This window comes from Orycteropus afer, unplaced genomic scaffold (assembly GCF_000298275.1).
Source record: "Orycteropus afer afer isolate SDZICR_OR568_19922 unplaced genomic scaffold, OryAfe1.0 scaffold00018, whole genome shotgun sequence".
NCBI lineage: Eukaryota > Metazoa > Chordata > Mammalia > Tubulidentata > Orycteropodidae > Orycteropus > Orycteropus afer.
This window is the reverse complement of record NW_006921605.1, coordinates 262,711-281,082: the sequence shown is the minus strand read 5'-3', so window position 1 is coordinate 281,082 and position 18,372 is coordinate 262,711. Positions and strand designations below refer to the sequence as shown.

The following is an 18,372-nucleotide window of genomic DNA, read 5'->3' as shown; positions in this document are numbered from 1 at the left end:
AAAAGATATTTTTATTAAACCTTCAGTCCCTAGTGTTACTTCCTATACCAGCAGAACCAGCAAGGTAGTCGAAATGCAGGATCTGGGGAACAGCTGTTATCATATCCAAGTGACTCATGCAGGCCAGTGGTGCTCATGTGAACACAGGAAGAATGGGACTTCCTCCTACAGTCAGTTACCAAGAGGCTGAGAGGCAAACATGTGCCAGTGCTTGGCAGTTGCCAGCTCCCAGCTGCTCAGGGAAGGGTCTGGCCTCATAGATGCCAATGCAAAACCATCCTAAAGATGGGGGCTATGATCTGAAGGTGTCTAAATATAAAGAAACTGATTTTAACTGTTGACACCACAACCCTCAGCCTGTGTTTTCATATCTAAGGTGTTCTGCTTCTTTAAAAAAGGCTGACTAGCAAAGAACAAAAACAACCCTCTGTACCTGTTTGAAAAGTAATGTGTGCCACCCAAAATAAAAAGCTTCTCCAAAGACAACCCTGAAATGCTCACTGACACACTAGGCATGGCCACCTTGCATCTGCAGCCTTACCAGAGACACACATGGAGAAGACACCAACCCTGAAAAACTGACAATAATGCTACTGAGTGTGGTGACAGCATGAGAAGACACGGTACTTACACTTCTGGGGTGCTGAGCAGCGGCTTCGTGTTGCAGCCTCACCCTCTGCGGCATCATCACATCATCCTGTGACAAACAACCCAGCTTTAGTCTCACATAAGGTAAAAGAGCAGCAAAAAAGCCTATAGCACCAGAAGAAAAGAAATAATAAAGATTTGAGGAGAAAGAAATGAAACAGAAAATAGAAAGACAGTAGAAAAAATCAACAAGACTAGAAGTTGGTTTTTTGAAAAGCTAAATTGACACACCACTGGAAAACTTAACATGAATAAGAAACAAATTAGGCAACATCACAACAGAACCAACTGAAATAAAAAATAGGATAATATCAGGATACTATGAAGATCTGTACTCCAACAAATTTGAAAATCTAGAAGAAATGAACAGACTTCTAGAAACACAATACTTACCTAAACTAATACAGACTGAGGTGGAAAATTTGAACAGACCAATAACAAAAGAAGAAATTGAACAGGTCATAAAAAAATTACCAACAAAAATAAGTTGTGACCCAGACAGTTTCACTGGAGAATTCTACCAAACATTCAGAGAATTGACACCAATCCTACTCAAACTATTCCAAAACATAGAAAAGGATGGAATCCTCCCAAATTCTTTCTATGGAGCAAGCATGACCTGATACCAAAACCAGGCAAAGACATCACTCAAAAGGAAAACTACAGACCAATATCCCTCCTGAATATAGATGCAAAAGTCTTCAACGAAATCCTAGCTAATAGACTCCAACAACATACTGAAAAAATAATTCATTATAACCAAGTGGGGTTCATATCAAGTATGCAAGGATGGTTCAACATTAGAAAAACAATCAATGTGATCCATCACATAAACAAAACAAAGGAAAAGAACCACATGATCATATCAATTGATGCAGAAAAGGCATTTGATAAAATCTAACACCCATTCCTGATCAAAACTCTCAGAAAAATAGGAATAGAAGGGAAATTCCTCAACATAAGAAAGGGCATATATGCAAAACCAACAGCCAAAATTATTCTCAATGGAGAGAGACTGAAACCATTCCCCTTGTAAATAAGAACCAGACAAGGATGCCCTCTATCACCATTTCTATTCAACATCATATTGGAAGTCCTAGCCAGAGCAATAAGACAAGAAAGGGAAAGCAAAGGCATTCAAATTGGTAAGGAAGAAGTCAAACTATTCCTATTTGCTGATGATATGATCCTATACACAGAAAACCGGAGAGACCCAGCAAGAAAACTACTGGAACTAATTGAGAGATTCAACACAGTGGCAGGACACAAGATCAACAAACAAAAATCAGTTGGATTCCTCTCCACCAGCAAATAGACTGCTGAAAAGGAAATAAGGAAAGCAATACCATTTATAATAGCCACCAAAAAATAGCAGGTGTGTGAGGCTGCTCAGCTTGGCTTCCGGGCCAGCTTTATTTTAAGGCTGGGCCCCGGAGAGGCGGGTACAGAGGAATTAGGAAAAACTAAGGGAGGTAAACTTGTCTGTCAGTTTGTTGCCTAGTGGTGGCTTATGTCCTGTGGTGGCTGTGAGGCTGGAGACTATGCCACTCATATTGTAAAATGCCAGCAGAGTCACCCATGGTGGACAGATTTCAGTGGAGCTTCCGGACTAAGACAGATTCAGAAGAAGGAAGTAGCCATCCAGTTCTCAAACAATTGGCCAGTGAAAACCTTATGAATAGCAATGAAACACTGATATATTGCTGGAAAACTTCATGAATAGCCCTGACCTTGTCCAATACAGTGCCAGATATTGAGCCCATCAGATTGGAAGTCGCTCAAAATATGACTGGAGAAGAGCTGACTCCTCAGAGAAGGAATGACCTCAATGATGTAGCTGGAGTAAAGCCTTTGGGACTTCCATTGGCTGATGCAGCATGACTCAAAATGAGTAGAAACAGATGCAAACATCCATTAACAATCAGAACATGGAATGTACGAAGTATGAATCTAGGAAAATTGGAAGTTGTCAAAAATGAAATGGAATGCATACAGGTCGATATTCTAGGCATTAGTGAGCTGAAATGGACTGGTTTGGGCCATTTTGAATCAGATGACCATATGATCTGCTATGCAAGGAATGACAAATTGAAGAGGAATGGTGTAGCATTCATTGTCACAAAGATGTTTCAAGCTCTGTCTTGAAGTACAATGCTGTCAGTGATAGGATAATTTCCATATGCCTCCAAGGAAGATCAGTTAATACTACTATTATTCAAATTTATGCACCAACCACCAAAGCCAAAGATGAGGAAATTGAAGATTATTTCCAACTTCTGCAGTCTGAAATGGAACAAACATGCAATCAAGATGTACTGATTATCACTGGTGAATGGAATACGAAAGTTGGAAACAAAGAAGAGTTAGGATAGTTGGAAAATATGGCCTTGGTGATAGAAATAATGCTGGAGATTGTATGACAGAATTTTGCAAGACCAATGACTTCTTCATTGCAAACACCTTTTTTTCAACAACATAAATGATGGCTACACATGTGGACTTCACCACATGGAAAATGCAGGAATCAGACTGACTACATCTGTGGCAAGAGGCAATGGAGAAGTTCAATATCTTCAGACAAAACAAGGCCAGACTCTGACGGTGGAACAGACCATCAACTGCTCATATGCAACTTCAACTTGAAGTTGAAGACGAAATGAGTCCATGAGAACCAAAATATGACCTTGATAATAACCCTCCTGAATTTAGAGACCATCTAAAGAACAGATTTGATGCACTGAACACCAATCACTGAAAACCAGAGGAATTGTGTGATGACAACAAGAATATCATCCATGAAGAAAGCAAAGGGTCATTAAAAAGACAAGAAAAGAAGAAAAGACCAAAATGGATGTCAGAAGAGACTCTGAAGCTTGCCCTTGAGTGGAGATTAGCTAAAGCAAATGGAAGAAATGACAAGCTCAAAGAGCTGAACAGAAGATTCCAAAGAGCAGCTTGAGAAGACAAAGCCAATTATTATAATGAAATGTGCAAAGACCTGGAGTTAGGAAACCAAAAGGGAAAAACATGCTCAGCATTTCTCAAGCTGAAAGAACTGAATAAAATTTAAGCCTTGAGTTGCAATATTGAAAGATTCTATGAGCAAAATTTTGAATGACATAGGAAGTATCAAAAGAAAATGGAAGGAATACACAGAGTCACTGTACCAAAAAGAACTAGTCAATGTTCATTCATTTCAGGAGGTGGCTTATGATCAAGAACCAAAGGTATCAAAGGAAGAATTCGAAGCTGCACTGAAAGAACTGGCTAAGAACAAGGCTCCAGGAATTGACGGAATATGCACTGAGATGTTTCAACATACGGATGCCCCACTGGAGGCACTCATTTGGCTATGCCAAGAGATCTGGAAGACAGCTACCTGGCCAACTGACTGGGAGAGATCCACACTTGTACTCATTCCAAAGAAAGGTGATCCCACAGAAAGTGGAAATTATCAAACACTATCATTACTATCACATACAAGTAAAATCCTACTGAATGAAGATAATTCAAAAACGGTTTCAGCAGGATATTGACAGAGAACTTCCAGAAATACAAGCTGCATTCAGAAGAGGAGGTGGAATGAGAGATATCATTGCTGATGTCAGATGGATCTTGGCTCAAAGCAAAGAATACCAGAAAGATGTTTACTTGTGTTTTATTGACTACACAAAAGCATTTGATTGTGTGGATCATAACAAATTGTGGATAACACTGAGAAGAATGGGGATTCCAGAACACTTAACTGTACTCTTGAGGAACCTGTACATAGACCAGGAGGCTGTTGTTTGAACAGAACAAGGGGATACTGCGTGGTTTAAAATCAAGAAGGGAGTGTGTCAGGGTTGTATCTTTTCACCATACTTATTCAGTTAGTCTAAGAAGCTGGATTATATGAAAAAGAACGTAGCATCAGGATTTGAGGAAGACTCATTAACAACCTGCGATACGCAGATGACACAACTTTGCTTGCTGAACATGAGGATGACTTGGAGCATTTACTGGTGATGATTAAAGACTATAGTCTGCAGTATGGATTACACCTCAATATTAAGAAAACAAAAATCCTCACAACTGGTCCAATAAACAATTTCACAATGGATGGAGAAAAGACTGAAGTTGTTAAGGACCTCATATTACTTGGTTCTACAATCAACACCAATGGAAGCAGCGGTCAAGACATCAGATGATGTATTGCATTGAGCAAATCTACAAAAGACCTCTTCCAAGTGATGAAGAGCAAAGATGTCTCCTTGAAGACTAAGGTGCACCCAACCCAAGCCATGGTATTTACAATCACCTCTTATGCATGTGAGAGCTGGACGATGAATAAGGAAGACTGAAGAAGAGTTGATGCTTTTAAGTTGTGGTGTTGGAGAAGAATGCTAATAGTGCCATGTTGTTGTTTTTGTGATGTGCTGTCGAGTCAGATCCGACACACAGCGACCCCTCCTTTGGTATCCGAGGCGATATCACTATGGAAGTATATTGCCCAACCTTCCTTCTAAGGAGTGGCTGATGGGTTTGAACTGCCAGCCTTCTGGTTAGCAGTCAAGTGCCTAGGCACTATGCTACCAGAGCTCCATAGACTGCTAAAAGGACTAAAAAATCTGTCCTGGAAGAAATGCAGCTAGAATGCTCCTTGGAAGCAAGAATAGCCAGACTTTTCTCACCTACTTTGGTCATGTTGTCAGAAGGGACCATTCCCTGGAGAAGGGTATCATGCTTGGTAAAGTGTATTGTTGTTGTTGTTGTTATGTGCTGTCGAGTCAGACCTGACTCACAGCAACCCCTCCTTGGGTTTCCAAGGTGGTATCACTATGGAAATAGATTCCCCAACCTTCCTTCTGAGGAGTGGCTGGTGGGTTTGAACTGCCAGACTTCTGGTTAGCAGTCAAGTGCCTTAGGCATTACACTACCAGGGGAAGGCCCTAAATGAGATGGATTGACACAGTGGCTGCAACAATGGACGCAGGTACAACACGGATCATTAAGCTGGCACAGGACCAGGCAGTGTTTCGTTCTGTTGTACACAGGGCTGCTATGAGTCAAAGACGATTCGATGGCACCTAACAACAACCACCACCACCAAAAATTAAAATACTTGGGAATAAATCTTACTAGGGACAAAAAAAGACCTGTACAAAGAAAACTACAAAAAACTACTTTAAGAAAACTGTAAGAGATCAACATAAATGAAAGAACATACCATGCTTGTGGATAAGAAGATTGAACATTGTAAAAATGTCATTACTACCTAAAACAATCTATACATTCAATGCATTCTTTAAGGAATGCAAAAACCGATCACTAACTTTATATGGAAAGGAAAGAGACCTTGGATAAGCAAAGCACTACTGAAGAAGAAGAACAAAGTAGGAGGTCTCACACTCCTACACTCAAAACCTATTATACAGGCACAGTAGTCAAAACTGCCTGGTTTGGTATAATGACAGACACATAGACCAGCAGAACAGAACTGAGAACCCAAAAACAGATTCATCGACCTATGGTCAGCTAATTTTTGACAAAGGGCCAAAATCCATTCAACAAGAGATAGTCTCTTTAACAAATAAGTGCTGGAAAAACTGGAGATCCGTTTGCAGAAAAATGAAACAAGATCCATACCCACACCATACACAAAAACTAACTCCTGATGGATCAAAGACTTAAATGTGAAACCTAAAACTATAAAGTTCCTCAAGGAAAAACTAGGGGCAAACTTAGGGGCCCTAATTTATAGCAAAAATAGACTATCACGCATAATCCAAAATGCACAAATAGCAGAAGGTAAACTAGATGAGTGGGGCCTTCTAAAAATTAACTTTTTTGTGCTTTAAAAGACTTCTCCAAAAGAGTAAAAAGAAAACCTACAGGTTGGGGGAAAATATTCAGCAATGACATACCTGACGAGGAACTTATCTTTAAAATTTATAGAAAACTCCAACACCTCAACAACAAAAGGACAAACAATCCAATTCAAAAATAGGCAGGAGACATGAATAGAAACTTCACCAAAGAGGATATTCAGGAAGCTAACAAACACATGAAGAAATGTTCATAATCATTAGCCACCAGAGAGATGAAAATCAAAACAATGAGATACCATCTCACCCCAGCACTAATAGCATAGTTCAAGAAGGATGTGGAGAGATTGGGACTCGCATACACTGCTGGTGGGACTGTCAAATGATACAACCACTGTGGAAAGCAGTATGGTGACTTCTTAAAAAGTTGGAATTAGAAATATAATTTGATCCAGCAATCCCATTACTAGGTATATATCCTAAAGAAGTTAGAACCAGGACCAGAACAGACACATGCACACCCATGTTCATCACAGCACTATTTACAATAGCAAAAAGATGGAAACAACCTAGGTATCCATCAACAGAAGAATGGATAAGCAAACCATGGTACATACACACAACAGAATACTATGCAACACTAAAGAATAATAATGTAGGATCTGTAAAACATGGCATAACGTGAATGAACTTAGAGGACAATATGCTGAGTGAAGTAAGTCAATCACAGAAGGACAAATATTGTATTAGTCCATTATTGTAAAAGTCAAGGAAAGGTTTATATACGGAAGGAAACTGTTGGTTCCCAGGGGTGGGCGGGGAGGAGAGGGAACACTGTTAGATAGGTAGAGACAAGTATTGATTTGGGGGAAGGGAAGGACAAAGTACCAAATGTGAGTGATCAACACAGTGGCACTGAGGAAGAGAAAGATACAGAAGGGACACAGGAGGTACAGACAATAAAGAGGAACCCTTTTGCATGTACAGTACTGCATTATCAGTGATGACAATCATTGATCTACAGATGGATAGATGAGTGGACAGGCTGACTGGTCAGGTATGTCTAGGCAGGGGGAAGTGTGCCCATGACCATGTACAGGGTTCGCAGACGATATTTCTACATGTGTATTTGTATGCACTTTAAGAATGTCCAGGTGTATAGCAGAGCTGACAAGGGACAGGTACCCTGAGGAAGCCACGAGATGGACCTGTGGGCTCAGAACCATGGTTGCAGGGGACATCAAGCTCAATTGGCATAACGTACTACACAAAAGCACTGTTTCACATCCTACTTTGGTGAGTAGTGACTGGTGTGTTAAAAGCTTGCAAGCAGACATCTAGATGCAATGGTGGGTCTCTCTTTGTTCAGAGCAAAGGCGAATAAAGAGAAGCAAAGATGCAAGAAAACAATCAGTCCAAGGGACTAATAGACCATGTGATCCTGAGCCTATATGACCATCAGACCAGAAAAACCAGATGGTGCTTGGCTATCACTGTCAACCACTTGGAGGGGGATCAATATAGGCAATCCTGGATAGAGTTGGAGAACAATGTGGAACAAAACACAAAATCATAAAAAAAAAAAGACCAAGTTTGCTGGTCTGATAGAGCCTTGGTGAGACCCCTGAGACTATGGCCCTTAGTTACCCATCAGGTCTGGAATTGAACTCACTCCTGTGGCTTCCAGCCAAACAATACTCAGGTATATGGGGTGAACATTTACATCAGGTAGACACACTCCTGATCATAGAGTGATCAATGGTGGAAGAACAGAAGGGCAGTGTTTGCACAGGGAGACAGCTGGGGGGGCAGGAAGGCATGGAGGAAGTAGGAAGAGAGCTGTTACATTGTGAGGAATTGTAGTCAATGCCATGAGACAAAATGTGTATGAACTGCTGTTTAGAAAATGAATTTGCTCTGTAAACTTTCACCTAAATCACAATAAAAATTTTAAAAAGAAAGAAAAGTTAACATCCTTGATAATATTTGTTACCAAATCACAGGAGACACAAACTCCCTTAGTCTGGTAAGAGGTATAAAAGCCTTGGCATCAACAGAACTCCACACAGTGTTTTAGGGCCTCTCCTTGTGAGCCCACGGGCAGGACAAGGATATTCCTGGCATCACTCCTACCCAATGCCTCACCAGCGCTGCCCAGAGTGTGAAGGAGATCAAGGAGCAAAAACCTCGAGGGTAGGAAGAACAAAATGAGAACCGTCAGCACAAAGTCCAAAAGGGTCCGGAGATAAATGGTAAGAATTAAAAAGCAAACTTAACAAGGCTGACGAATGAAAAATGCTACGCCCAAAGAAGCCAGCTTTCTATGTCCGCAGTAAAGAGTTAAAAATGAAAGCTTGAAAAAGTCTGACAACAGCATCAAAAATAAGAAATACCTTGGTGTAGTGTCTAAGGCATCTGACTGCTAACCAGAAGGCTGGTGGTTCAAACCCACCAGCCACTCCTTGGAAGGAAGACTGGACAATCTACTTCCATAGACATGCCACCTCGGAAACCCAAGGAGGGGTCACTATCAGGCAAAATCGACTTGACAGCAGTGAGTTTTGGTTAAGCCTGGGAAAAGGTGTGCGGGAAGCCAGCAAGTGCTGTGTGAGGCTAACAGGGGATCCCTGTTCCAGTGGGGGTGGGCCTACAGGCATGTCAGTGGTCATCCAGTGTGGAATCTGAATAGCAAAGCAAGGGGAGGGATGGTGAACAGATCCTACAGAAAATGGAAGTCAGAAAAGGAAGATTCTTGGAAAGGGTCAGTGCTCTTGTATTTGGTGGCTTCACTGTATAATTCCACAGCTTTCTGAGGGTTCCTAAACCTGTCTGTGACTCCTGTCAAACAATGAGCACAAGACTGTGACAAACATTGCACCCAGCAGAGCCAGGGGCTGGGTGAAAGCACCCTGCATGCTGAGACCTGTGAGAGCCTGCTGTGCCACTGCAGACCGTCAGACTCATCCAGACACCCTACTCTAGGATCTACCTTTGTGAGGCCACTGTGTGCCCTTCCAGAACCAGGATCCAGCACAGACTTGGGATTTAGTGGCCTGCAAAATTATCTGCAGAACCAATGAGTGGGTTTTCTCATTGCTTTCCCACTGACAAAACCGTCTACAGTTGAAACCAGGGCAGGTAATATTAACCCCAGTTTGGGAGCTAAGGAAACGCAGGTTTGGAAAGGCTGTGTAATTTGCACAAGGTCTCATAGCAATTACATGTTAGGGTTACAATCTGAATACAAGATTAACAAAAAGCCCGATTCTGCAGTTCAACAACCTATGTAAAAAGCATAACTGCCCAGAATACTCCGGCCCAAATCATTCCAGTGTAACTCTGGGTCACTCCTCCCATGAGCATCACCTCCCCGGCTGGGGTCTGAACAGAACTGACAACTACAAGTGCAAAGTGAATACTGGAGATATTTAACACACCCAAGTTCAAGGGCTTATCCCTCAGTAAACTGAGAAATCCAAGCACAGATGCAATCAGCAGAACACTCAGGCCCCAAATGAACTTCCTAACAGGCACCCCAACAAGTTCAGAATGCAGGGGGACACTGCTGATGAAAGAGACACCTGGTCTCCCAGGACCATTCTGAAAGAGAAAATATTTGCTGAAAGATGGGAGAATGAAAAGCTCTTGATTACACATGAAAAGTGAAATGATAGTTTCATAACTGAGCCCAGATGTGTTTCTGCTGGTGGGGGGCCCAACATCCTCTTCCCCCAGCCTGTCTCCACCAACCTCCCCTTCTGGGGAGGGAGGTCTGCTCTGGTCAAGTTCCACCGTGCTCACAGCTGGTGCCAAATACCAAGAGTTGGTTTTAACAAAAGTCAGCTGGTATTTGAAAATGCAATAGAGAGAGGCTAAAAGGGTGTATACAAAGGGTTACTGAGCATGAACTAAAAAGTGCAAAGTCTGAATTTCAAGGGCTTATCCCAAGTCTATCTGGAGCTAGACAGACTTCTCTTACAACATGAGGGTGGGTTCAGAACCCTCAGCATTTATCAGCCCTAATGTGTCCAAGATTCACAGGCTGACCCAAATCTACAAGATAACCAGCTAAGAAACATTCCTGGCAACCTAAGCAAAGAACTTTGATGCACTGTAGAAACATTAATTCAGGATGAAACCTTGTTTCCTTTCTGACCCTGAAAACATTGGGTAGAAAAAGGCTACTCCAAAAACAAACAAACAAAAGACCAGAGTTAAAAGAAACAAGGCACTTGGAGTTAAGTAACTTCTGAGCAAGGCACATCTACCTGGAGAGATGAACTTGGGAGGCAATGGCTCTGAGGGTTCAGAGGCGAGATGGGTCAGTGCACTAGACCACACAGAGGTGTGTGGCCTGCATGTGGGTAAAGGAATGTGATGGTTAAGGTTATGTGTCAACTTGGCCAGGACATAATTGTCACTGGTTTGGCAGATATTATGGAATCATTCTTCATTTTGTGATCCAATGTGAGTAGCCAATCAGTTGAAAGAGGAGTTTCCTTGGGGGTGTGGCCCGCATCCTCTACATATGGATGTTCTGGCAAACTTCCTCTCTCTCCACCCTGCATCTGACTTGTCATCCTCTGCTCTCCAGTTCTTGGGACATGAGTCAGACACCTGACATCTGACCTGAAGATTTTAGGATTCACCAGCTCTAGCAGCCCATAAGTCAGCAGCCTGCCATCTAAACTGACAATTTTGGGTTTGTCAGTTCCTGTGATCACATGAGTCAGGAAAAGCCTCCAGCCTGATGCTTGACACATGGATTTGGGGCTTGCCAGCCTCCACAACTGCATGAGCCAGGTCCTTGAAATAAATTTCTCTATATATATTTATATATACACACTTCACTGGTTTTAAGAGCACTGGTGGGGCTGTGGTTAAAGCACTGGGTTGTTAACCAGAAGGCCAGCAGTTCAAACCCACCAGCCACTCCACAGGAGGAAGATGAGGCAGTCTGCTTCTGTAAAGATTACAGCCTTGGAAACCCTGTAGGGCAGTTCCACTGTGTCTTCTAGGGTTTCTGTGAGGCAGTGGGTGGTCTAGTTTGCTCTTCTAGAAAACCAGCCTAAAACAAGGAGACAGCTGAAGACCAGGGTGCATGTGTGCAGGCTACTTGCAAACAAAGGGCTTACACTTTCTGACTTCAAAACTAACTATATAGAGAGCTGCAGTGCTGGCAGGAAGACAAATGAAACAGAACTGACAACAGAGAATTAGTTACAATTATGGTAAACTGATTTTGACAAAGATGCCAAACCAATTCAAGGGCGAAAGGGCAGTCATTCAACACATAGTGCTGGCACATGCAAAAAGAGGACTGCAGACCCTTACCTCACACCGTGCACAAAAATTAATTCAAAAGGGATCACAGACCTACATGTACAAGCTGAAGCTATGAAACTCTTAGAAAGCTACCGAGGAACCAGTCTTCACGCCCTTGGATTAGGCAAAGAAGTCTTAGCTATGACACCAAAGGCACAAGTGATAAACTGTACTTCATCGACATCAAAAACCTCAGTGGTTTAATTTAGGTCCATGTTACCAAGAACCAGAAAAGACAGGCAGGAAGAAATACTGACTGACAAGACACATAGCCAGCATTAACCCGTGCTGACCCTCAAAATGTTAAACACAGAGTTACCAAAAGACCCAACAATTCCACACCTAAGTGTAAACCCAAGAGAAATGAAATGTATGTCCACAAAAATGTGTGCACAAATGTTCACAGTGAGCATTACTCACAATAACCAAAAATTAGAAAGAGCCCAAATGTCCATTGACTGACAAATGAATAAACAAAATACAGTATATCCATACAATGGAATATTAAGCAACAATAAAAAAGAATAAAATGCTGATATAAGCTATGCCATGGATGACCCGTGAAAACATGACGCTAAGTGAAAGAAACCAGTCACAAAGGCCACCTATTGTACAGCTGTATTTGTAAGAAAAGTTCAGAACAGACAAAGCTGTCGAGAGTGCGAGTGGACTACTGGAAGTGGACTAGGGCTGAAGTCTCGGGGCAGGAGTGGCTGCATTTCCCCAAGCTCTCCTTAAGATGATGGCTGCTCAGGCGGGTTTCATAACCTCCCTGCTAGAGAAGCATCTGCACAAACACCCCGGTCATCATTCTTTTTCTAAGCTTTAAAATGAAAACACTCTAAAAATAAAAAAATACTTCAAAAGTTCACTAATGCCTAGAGCATTAGTTTCTTAAAAAAAAGAACAAGAGAAAGCAGGGTTAGTGGCCCTGGGTAAGAACTACAGCTTGCCGAGCATAACAAGAGTATTCATGAGAACACGTGCATATCCATACAGGGCCTAATTGAGGCAGCCTGACTACATGGGCAACCAGAAGAAAGAATATGTTCCTTGAAACTGAGGATGGGAGACTTCATCTCATGTACTTTGCACAAATTATCAGAAGAGACCACTACGTGGAGAAGAATATCATGCTTGGTAAAGAGAGGGTCAGTGTAAAAGAGGAAGCCCCTAGATGGACTGACACAGTGACTGTAGTGACGGGCTTACACACAGCAAGGATTGTGATGGCGGCACAGGACCAGGCAGTTTTCGTTCTGTTGTCCACAGGGCCATGACGAGTCGAGGCCGACTCAACATCACTTAACAACAACTGAAAGCAACCTTTAAACCCCTGGAAACTCTGAGTAGCTACCATGCCCAGACTTCTCAGGCCCACACATAAGCTCTTTTCCAGAATTATTTTTGTTTCTCTCTGTTCATCAAACCCTTCCTGAGCATCAGTATTAAGAATAGAGAGTCTGTTGCAAAGACAAAAGTGGACGAGTCTGCAAACAGAGATCTTTGCTGATTTGCAGCTGCCAATTCAAACACAGGATCACCCGTTTTTCTCCCTCATAAATGAAGGTCACAGTCTGGTTTCGGTTAGTGCTACTCAAACCATTTTGAGAACAGTCATGAGGAGCACTCATACCACGTGGCACTCCTGGGCCAGCTGAGACCACGTGGACCCTGGGCCTGAAATGTTTAAGTCCATAATTTTCTTAGACAACAAAGGGAGAGGAAGAATATAAGGGAAAGGAAAAGAGCAGCCGTGTGTTTGTGAATTAGCGGTCAGAGTGACGGGGCAAGGCAGGGGCTGGATGCCGGCCAGCTGACTGCTGCTCCCAGCACTGCCTGTCAGGCCCAGCAAGCACCCCCAGGGTCAGGAAGCATCGGGCCCTCTATAAAGTTCTGGCAGTCCAATGTCTCCACCAATCGAGCCAAAGATGTCACAGGCCCGTTGGGTGAAAAAGGGGACAACTCACACAGAGGCAACCATATACATTCAAATCCACTGATCAAATCTTTCAAACATACTTTTCTATGGAAAACTTTCAGTTCTCTGACATTTATTTTGTCTTAATGGGGTGGCGGTTGGTTTGTTTACATAATCCACTGCTGCAAACAGTGTGAAAAATAGGAATTATTAAAACATGGTCAAAGTGCCTTTACTCTGATACCAACTAAGTTCACCTCGATTACAAACACATTCACGCGAAAACTTTTATGATCTCCTGCATAAGGTGGGGAAACTGAGTAAGGGTGCAACATGTGCAAGAAGCAGCCAGACACAGCACGTGGCTCCGTCCTCACCGTCCATACCCTGTCTGCACCCCTCAGGTGGTGGGGATGCTGTCTCCAGCTCAGGGGACAAATATGGCTTTGGAGATGGAATTCTTCACAGCAGCACAACTGGAGATGCAGCTCAGACTCGACACACACAGCTTGCCCACCTGCTGGCGTCTAAGGCTAGAACAGATTCTGCAGAGTTAGTATCAACATGCTTTCCTAAACAGCCACACTAACATTGATGACAAATACACAACTCAGGTGGCATGTGATAGATGAGGAAACACCAAGTTCTTCAGCCTGGCTGGCAACATCTGCATTTAATAAATCACTGACCACTGTGTGGTTCTAAGCATAGTGATAAGTACATGTAACCTCTTGGGAACCACCACACCTTGTGGCCCAGTACTCTGCTGTCACCAATCACCCAAGCAAAGCCCCCAACCTCGTTCCCTCCACCTCCATATTTTACTACCCCTGCATCCTTGGAAAGAAGCAGGACAGGAAATGGAGACATTAACTGCTAATATGTAAATCAGCCAGCATTTCTGTTCACTAGCAGACTGGACAAAGTGTTTAATGTCAAAACCAAAACCTAACGCACTGCCATCAAGTTGATTCCAACCCATAGCAACCATACAGGACAGTGTAGAACTGCTCTGTAGACTTTCCAAGGCTGTAATCTTTACAGAAGCAGAATGCCTTATCATTCTTCCACAGAGCAGCTGGTGGGTTCAATCCGCTGACCTTTCAGTTAGCACCTGAGTGCTCAACCACTATGCCATCAGAGCTCCTTGAACGACAAAAGAGGCTGAATTTCTCCTTATTCCCTTGAAAATGCTTATTTAAGGAGCTTCCTCCTGTACCCATTCTACACAAGTCCTTCTTCCTTCTCGCTAGAAAATAAGTCCAGTCCAGGGAAACCCGGCCCGACTGAAGCCCTGCCTGAACGTACAAGGGGGGTGTCTTATACACATCAACACTAAACATGTTAAAACCCAACACCTGTCAGCTGATGCAGAAAACGCATCTGACAAAAATCTAACAATGGTTCCCTATAAAAACTCTTAACAAGTTAGGAACAGAGGAGACCCACCACCCCAACTTGACAGAAAGAAATCTACCAAAAAACTCACAGCTAACATCATACTCAATGGCAAAAAGTCCTTGCAGATCAGGAACAAGCGTGTCTGCTCTCACCAACGTCACGCTGCACAGCACTGTGAGTTCCAGCCAGGGCAATTCAGCAGTAAGGAAATAAAAGGCATACAGGTCAGAGAGGAAGAAACGTAACTTTCCCTATTTGTAGATGACAAGACTATATTCATAAAAATCCCAAGGAATCTACCAAAAAAAAAAAAAAAAACTCAAACTCTTAGAACTATTAAGTGAGTTCAGTAAGGTCATAGGACACAAGATCAACACATAAAACTCCACTCACTTCTACCTACAAATAATGAACATGAACATGAAATTAAGAATACAATACCATTTACAACCGCTTCAAAGGAAATGCAATACTTAAGTACAAATGAAAAAAACATATGCATGATGTGTATACCAAAAACTACAAAAATAAGAAATCAAAAAAGGTCTAAATAATGTATGTGTGACACACTGTATGCAATGATTGGAAGACCCAACAGAGTAAAGATTAACCCCAAACTGATAAACAGGCTTCACACAATTCCTATCAAAATCTCAACAAGGTCTTTTTGTAGACATAGCTTATTCTACAATTTCTTTGGAAAAGCACAGGCCCTAGAATAGTTGAAACAGTTTTGAAAAAGAACTAGGTTGGAGGCACCACTCCTCCTGATTTCAGACTTAGGTTACTGTTATAGAAATCAGGGCTACATGGTACTAGTAGAGGGACAGGCACACAGACCAATGGAACAGAATAGAGAACCTACAAATAGACCCATACACATACGCTTAACTGATTCTTGATTCTTGCAAAAGCAACTCAATGGAGGAAGGACAGCCTTTCTAACAAATAGTGCTGGAGTAACTGGACACCAGGCGAAAGCAAACCCTAAACTAAACCATAAACCTTAGACAAATTAAACTCAGAATGAATCACCAACTTAAACGTCAAAGTACAAAATGTTTAGGGAAAAAATGTAGTAGAAAATCTTAGGGTTCTGCCTACAAAGAGTTCTTAGATTTGACACCAAAAATATAAAATATATAATATAAAATGAAAAATTGATAAATTAGTCTTCATCAAAATTTACAAAGTTTGCTCCATAAAAGATCCTATTAAGAGAATGAAGACAAATCACAGATTAGGAGAGAACATGTGGAAACCACATGTGTGACAAAGGACAAGTAGGTAGAATATATAAAGAATTCCCAGAACTTAACAGTGAAAACTAAGCAATTCCATCAGAAAATGGGCAGAAGACATGGAGAGACATTTCACTGAAAAAGACATACAGCTGGAGAAAAAGCAAATTAAAAGATGTCCAACATCATCAGCTAAGGGGTTACCACTACACATCTATCAGAAGCAACAATGCTCAATGCTGGTGAGAAAGCAGACACTGGGCCTTCTACATTGCTGGTGGGAATGTACCAGGGCTCCATCACTCGGGAACACACTATGGCACTTTCTTATAAAACTAACCACGCAATTACCATCTGACCCAGCCCCATTCCTGAGCGGCATTAGCCTGACAGCATTTTTTGGTTTGTTTGGTTAAGCCACCAAAATTTTGAGATTGTTTGTTATCACAGTATACCCTAGCACATCCTAACTGACAGAGATTATGTGTGCTGTTACAGATAAGGTAACCATTAGTGGAAATGGAAAACCACAGCAGAACTTGGAAATCCCCAAAGGCCAGAGAGGAATAAATAGTGCCATGACTAAACCAATAAAAATAAGGAAAAACGGATCATGTGGCTGGGAAACAAGCAGAGGGAGAATCTCTCTTCTCTCCATTGTATATACACCCTTCAGTGCTTTTGAATTTTGTACCAGCACATATATAATCTATACAAAAAAATAGTAATAATAAACTTTATTTAAATGAAAGAGAGCGTGGCAAATGTAAACAAACAAAAAGCACAAAGTACCTTAATATCTTAAGGGAACTTAAGATTAAAAATTGATATTAAGACAAGAGGGATATTATATGATAAAAATCACAACTTACAAAGCAGGCACAATAGTCATAAACTTGATACAACAAAAAAGAGAGTAACTGGATGTATAAAAACACATGTACACATCAAAATTTTAGTGTCTGTGACCACCATGATAACATTAGGGAAAGGGAAGACACCAAATTGTGCACATAAGATATAGAAGACAGAGGTTAATACCAACCAGTATATACACAATACTGCATTACCATTAACACCAAACACCAGGCTACAGATAAACACATAAACATCTGAGAAAATCAGATGGGGGTCAGTGAATAGGAATATACTCTAGACCAAGATAGATTCAGTGGAGGCTAATCTTGCACAGACACCAGTGACACAAAATACCCGCAATCCTTACAGAAACAACAGAAGACAGACAGACATAGAGCAATCCCTCACAGACAGCCAGACACTATGGGAGAGAGATCCAATGGATCTACCAACTCAGGACCATAGCATTGGCAGGGGACACCAGACTCAGTTAGCACAACAAAATACATAAAAATCTTGTTCCTCATCCTACATTGGTGAGTAGCGACTGGGGTCTTAAAAGCTTTCAAGTGGCCATCTAAGATGCAGCTAATGGTCTCCTATCGTCAGAAGCAAAGAAGAGTGCAAAAAAAACAAGGGCATTGGAAGCAATCAGCCCTGGGACACGATGGCCCTCGAGACCAGAAGAACTAGCTTCCTGGCTACCAATGCCAACCACTCAGGAAAAGATCAAATCTGGAGATCCTGGATAGATTGGGAGGGAAAACATGGAACAAAATCCAAAAACTCAATAATGACCCGAATTACTGGTCGGATGGAGTCTGTTGAGAACCCCAATACTATGGCCTTGGGATACATTCTGGGCCTGGAACAAAGCTCACCCCCAGGGGCTGGCTCCCAGCCCAATAGTAAACAAGATATACATGCAGACCACTCATCCCAGGGTGACACACCCACATATGCTATGGAAATGCATCCCTTGGACCAATCAACGACGGGGCACCAGAGGGGCAACATTCTCACGGAGGAAATGCAGAACACACAGGAGTGCATAATTATGAGGGGCATGGGGCAAGGGGTGTTTATTGGGTGTGGGGGGTTACTGGGCAGGGAGGAGAGGAGACTGGGCTAGGGTTGGGGATGGTAAATGGGGAGTGAAACTAAATGTACA

The 18,372-nt window shown here is 42.1% G+C and overlaps 1 protein-coding gene across 1 annotated transcript in view; it reads right to left on the bottom strand.

Moving 5' to 3' along the window:
• Positions 1–18,372, bottom strand: part of B3GNTL1 (UDP-GlcNAc:betaGal beta-1,3-N-acetylglucosaminyltransferase like 1) — a 285,413-nt gene that overhangs the window by 141,276 nt on the left and 125,765 nt on the right. Inside the window, exon 6 of the mRNA XM_007959785.1 lies at positions 632–697. Within this exon, the coding sequence (XP_007957976.1) occupies positions 632–697 (66 nt within the window). The remainder of the gene's footprint in view (positions 1–631; positions 698–18,372) is intronic.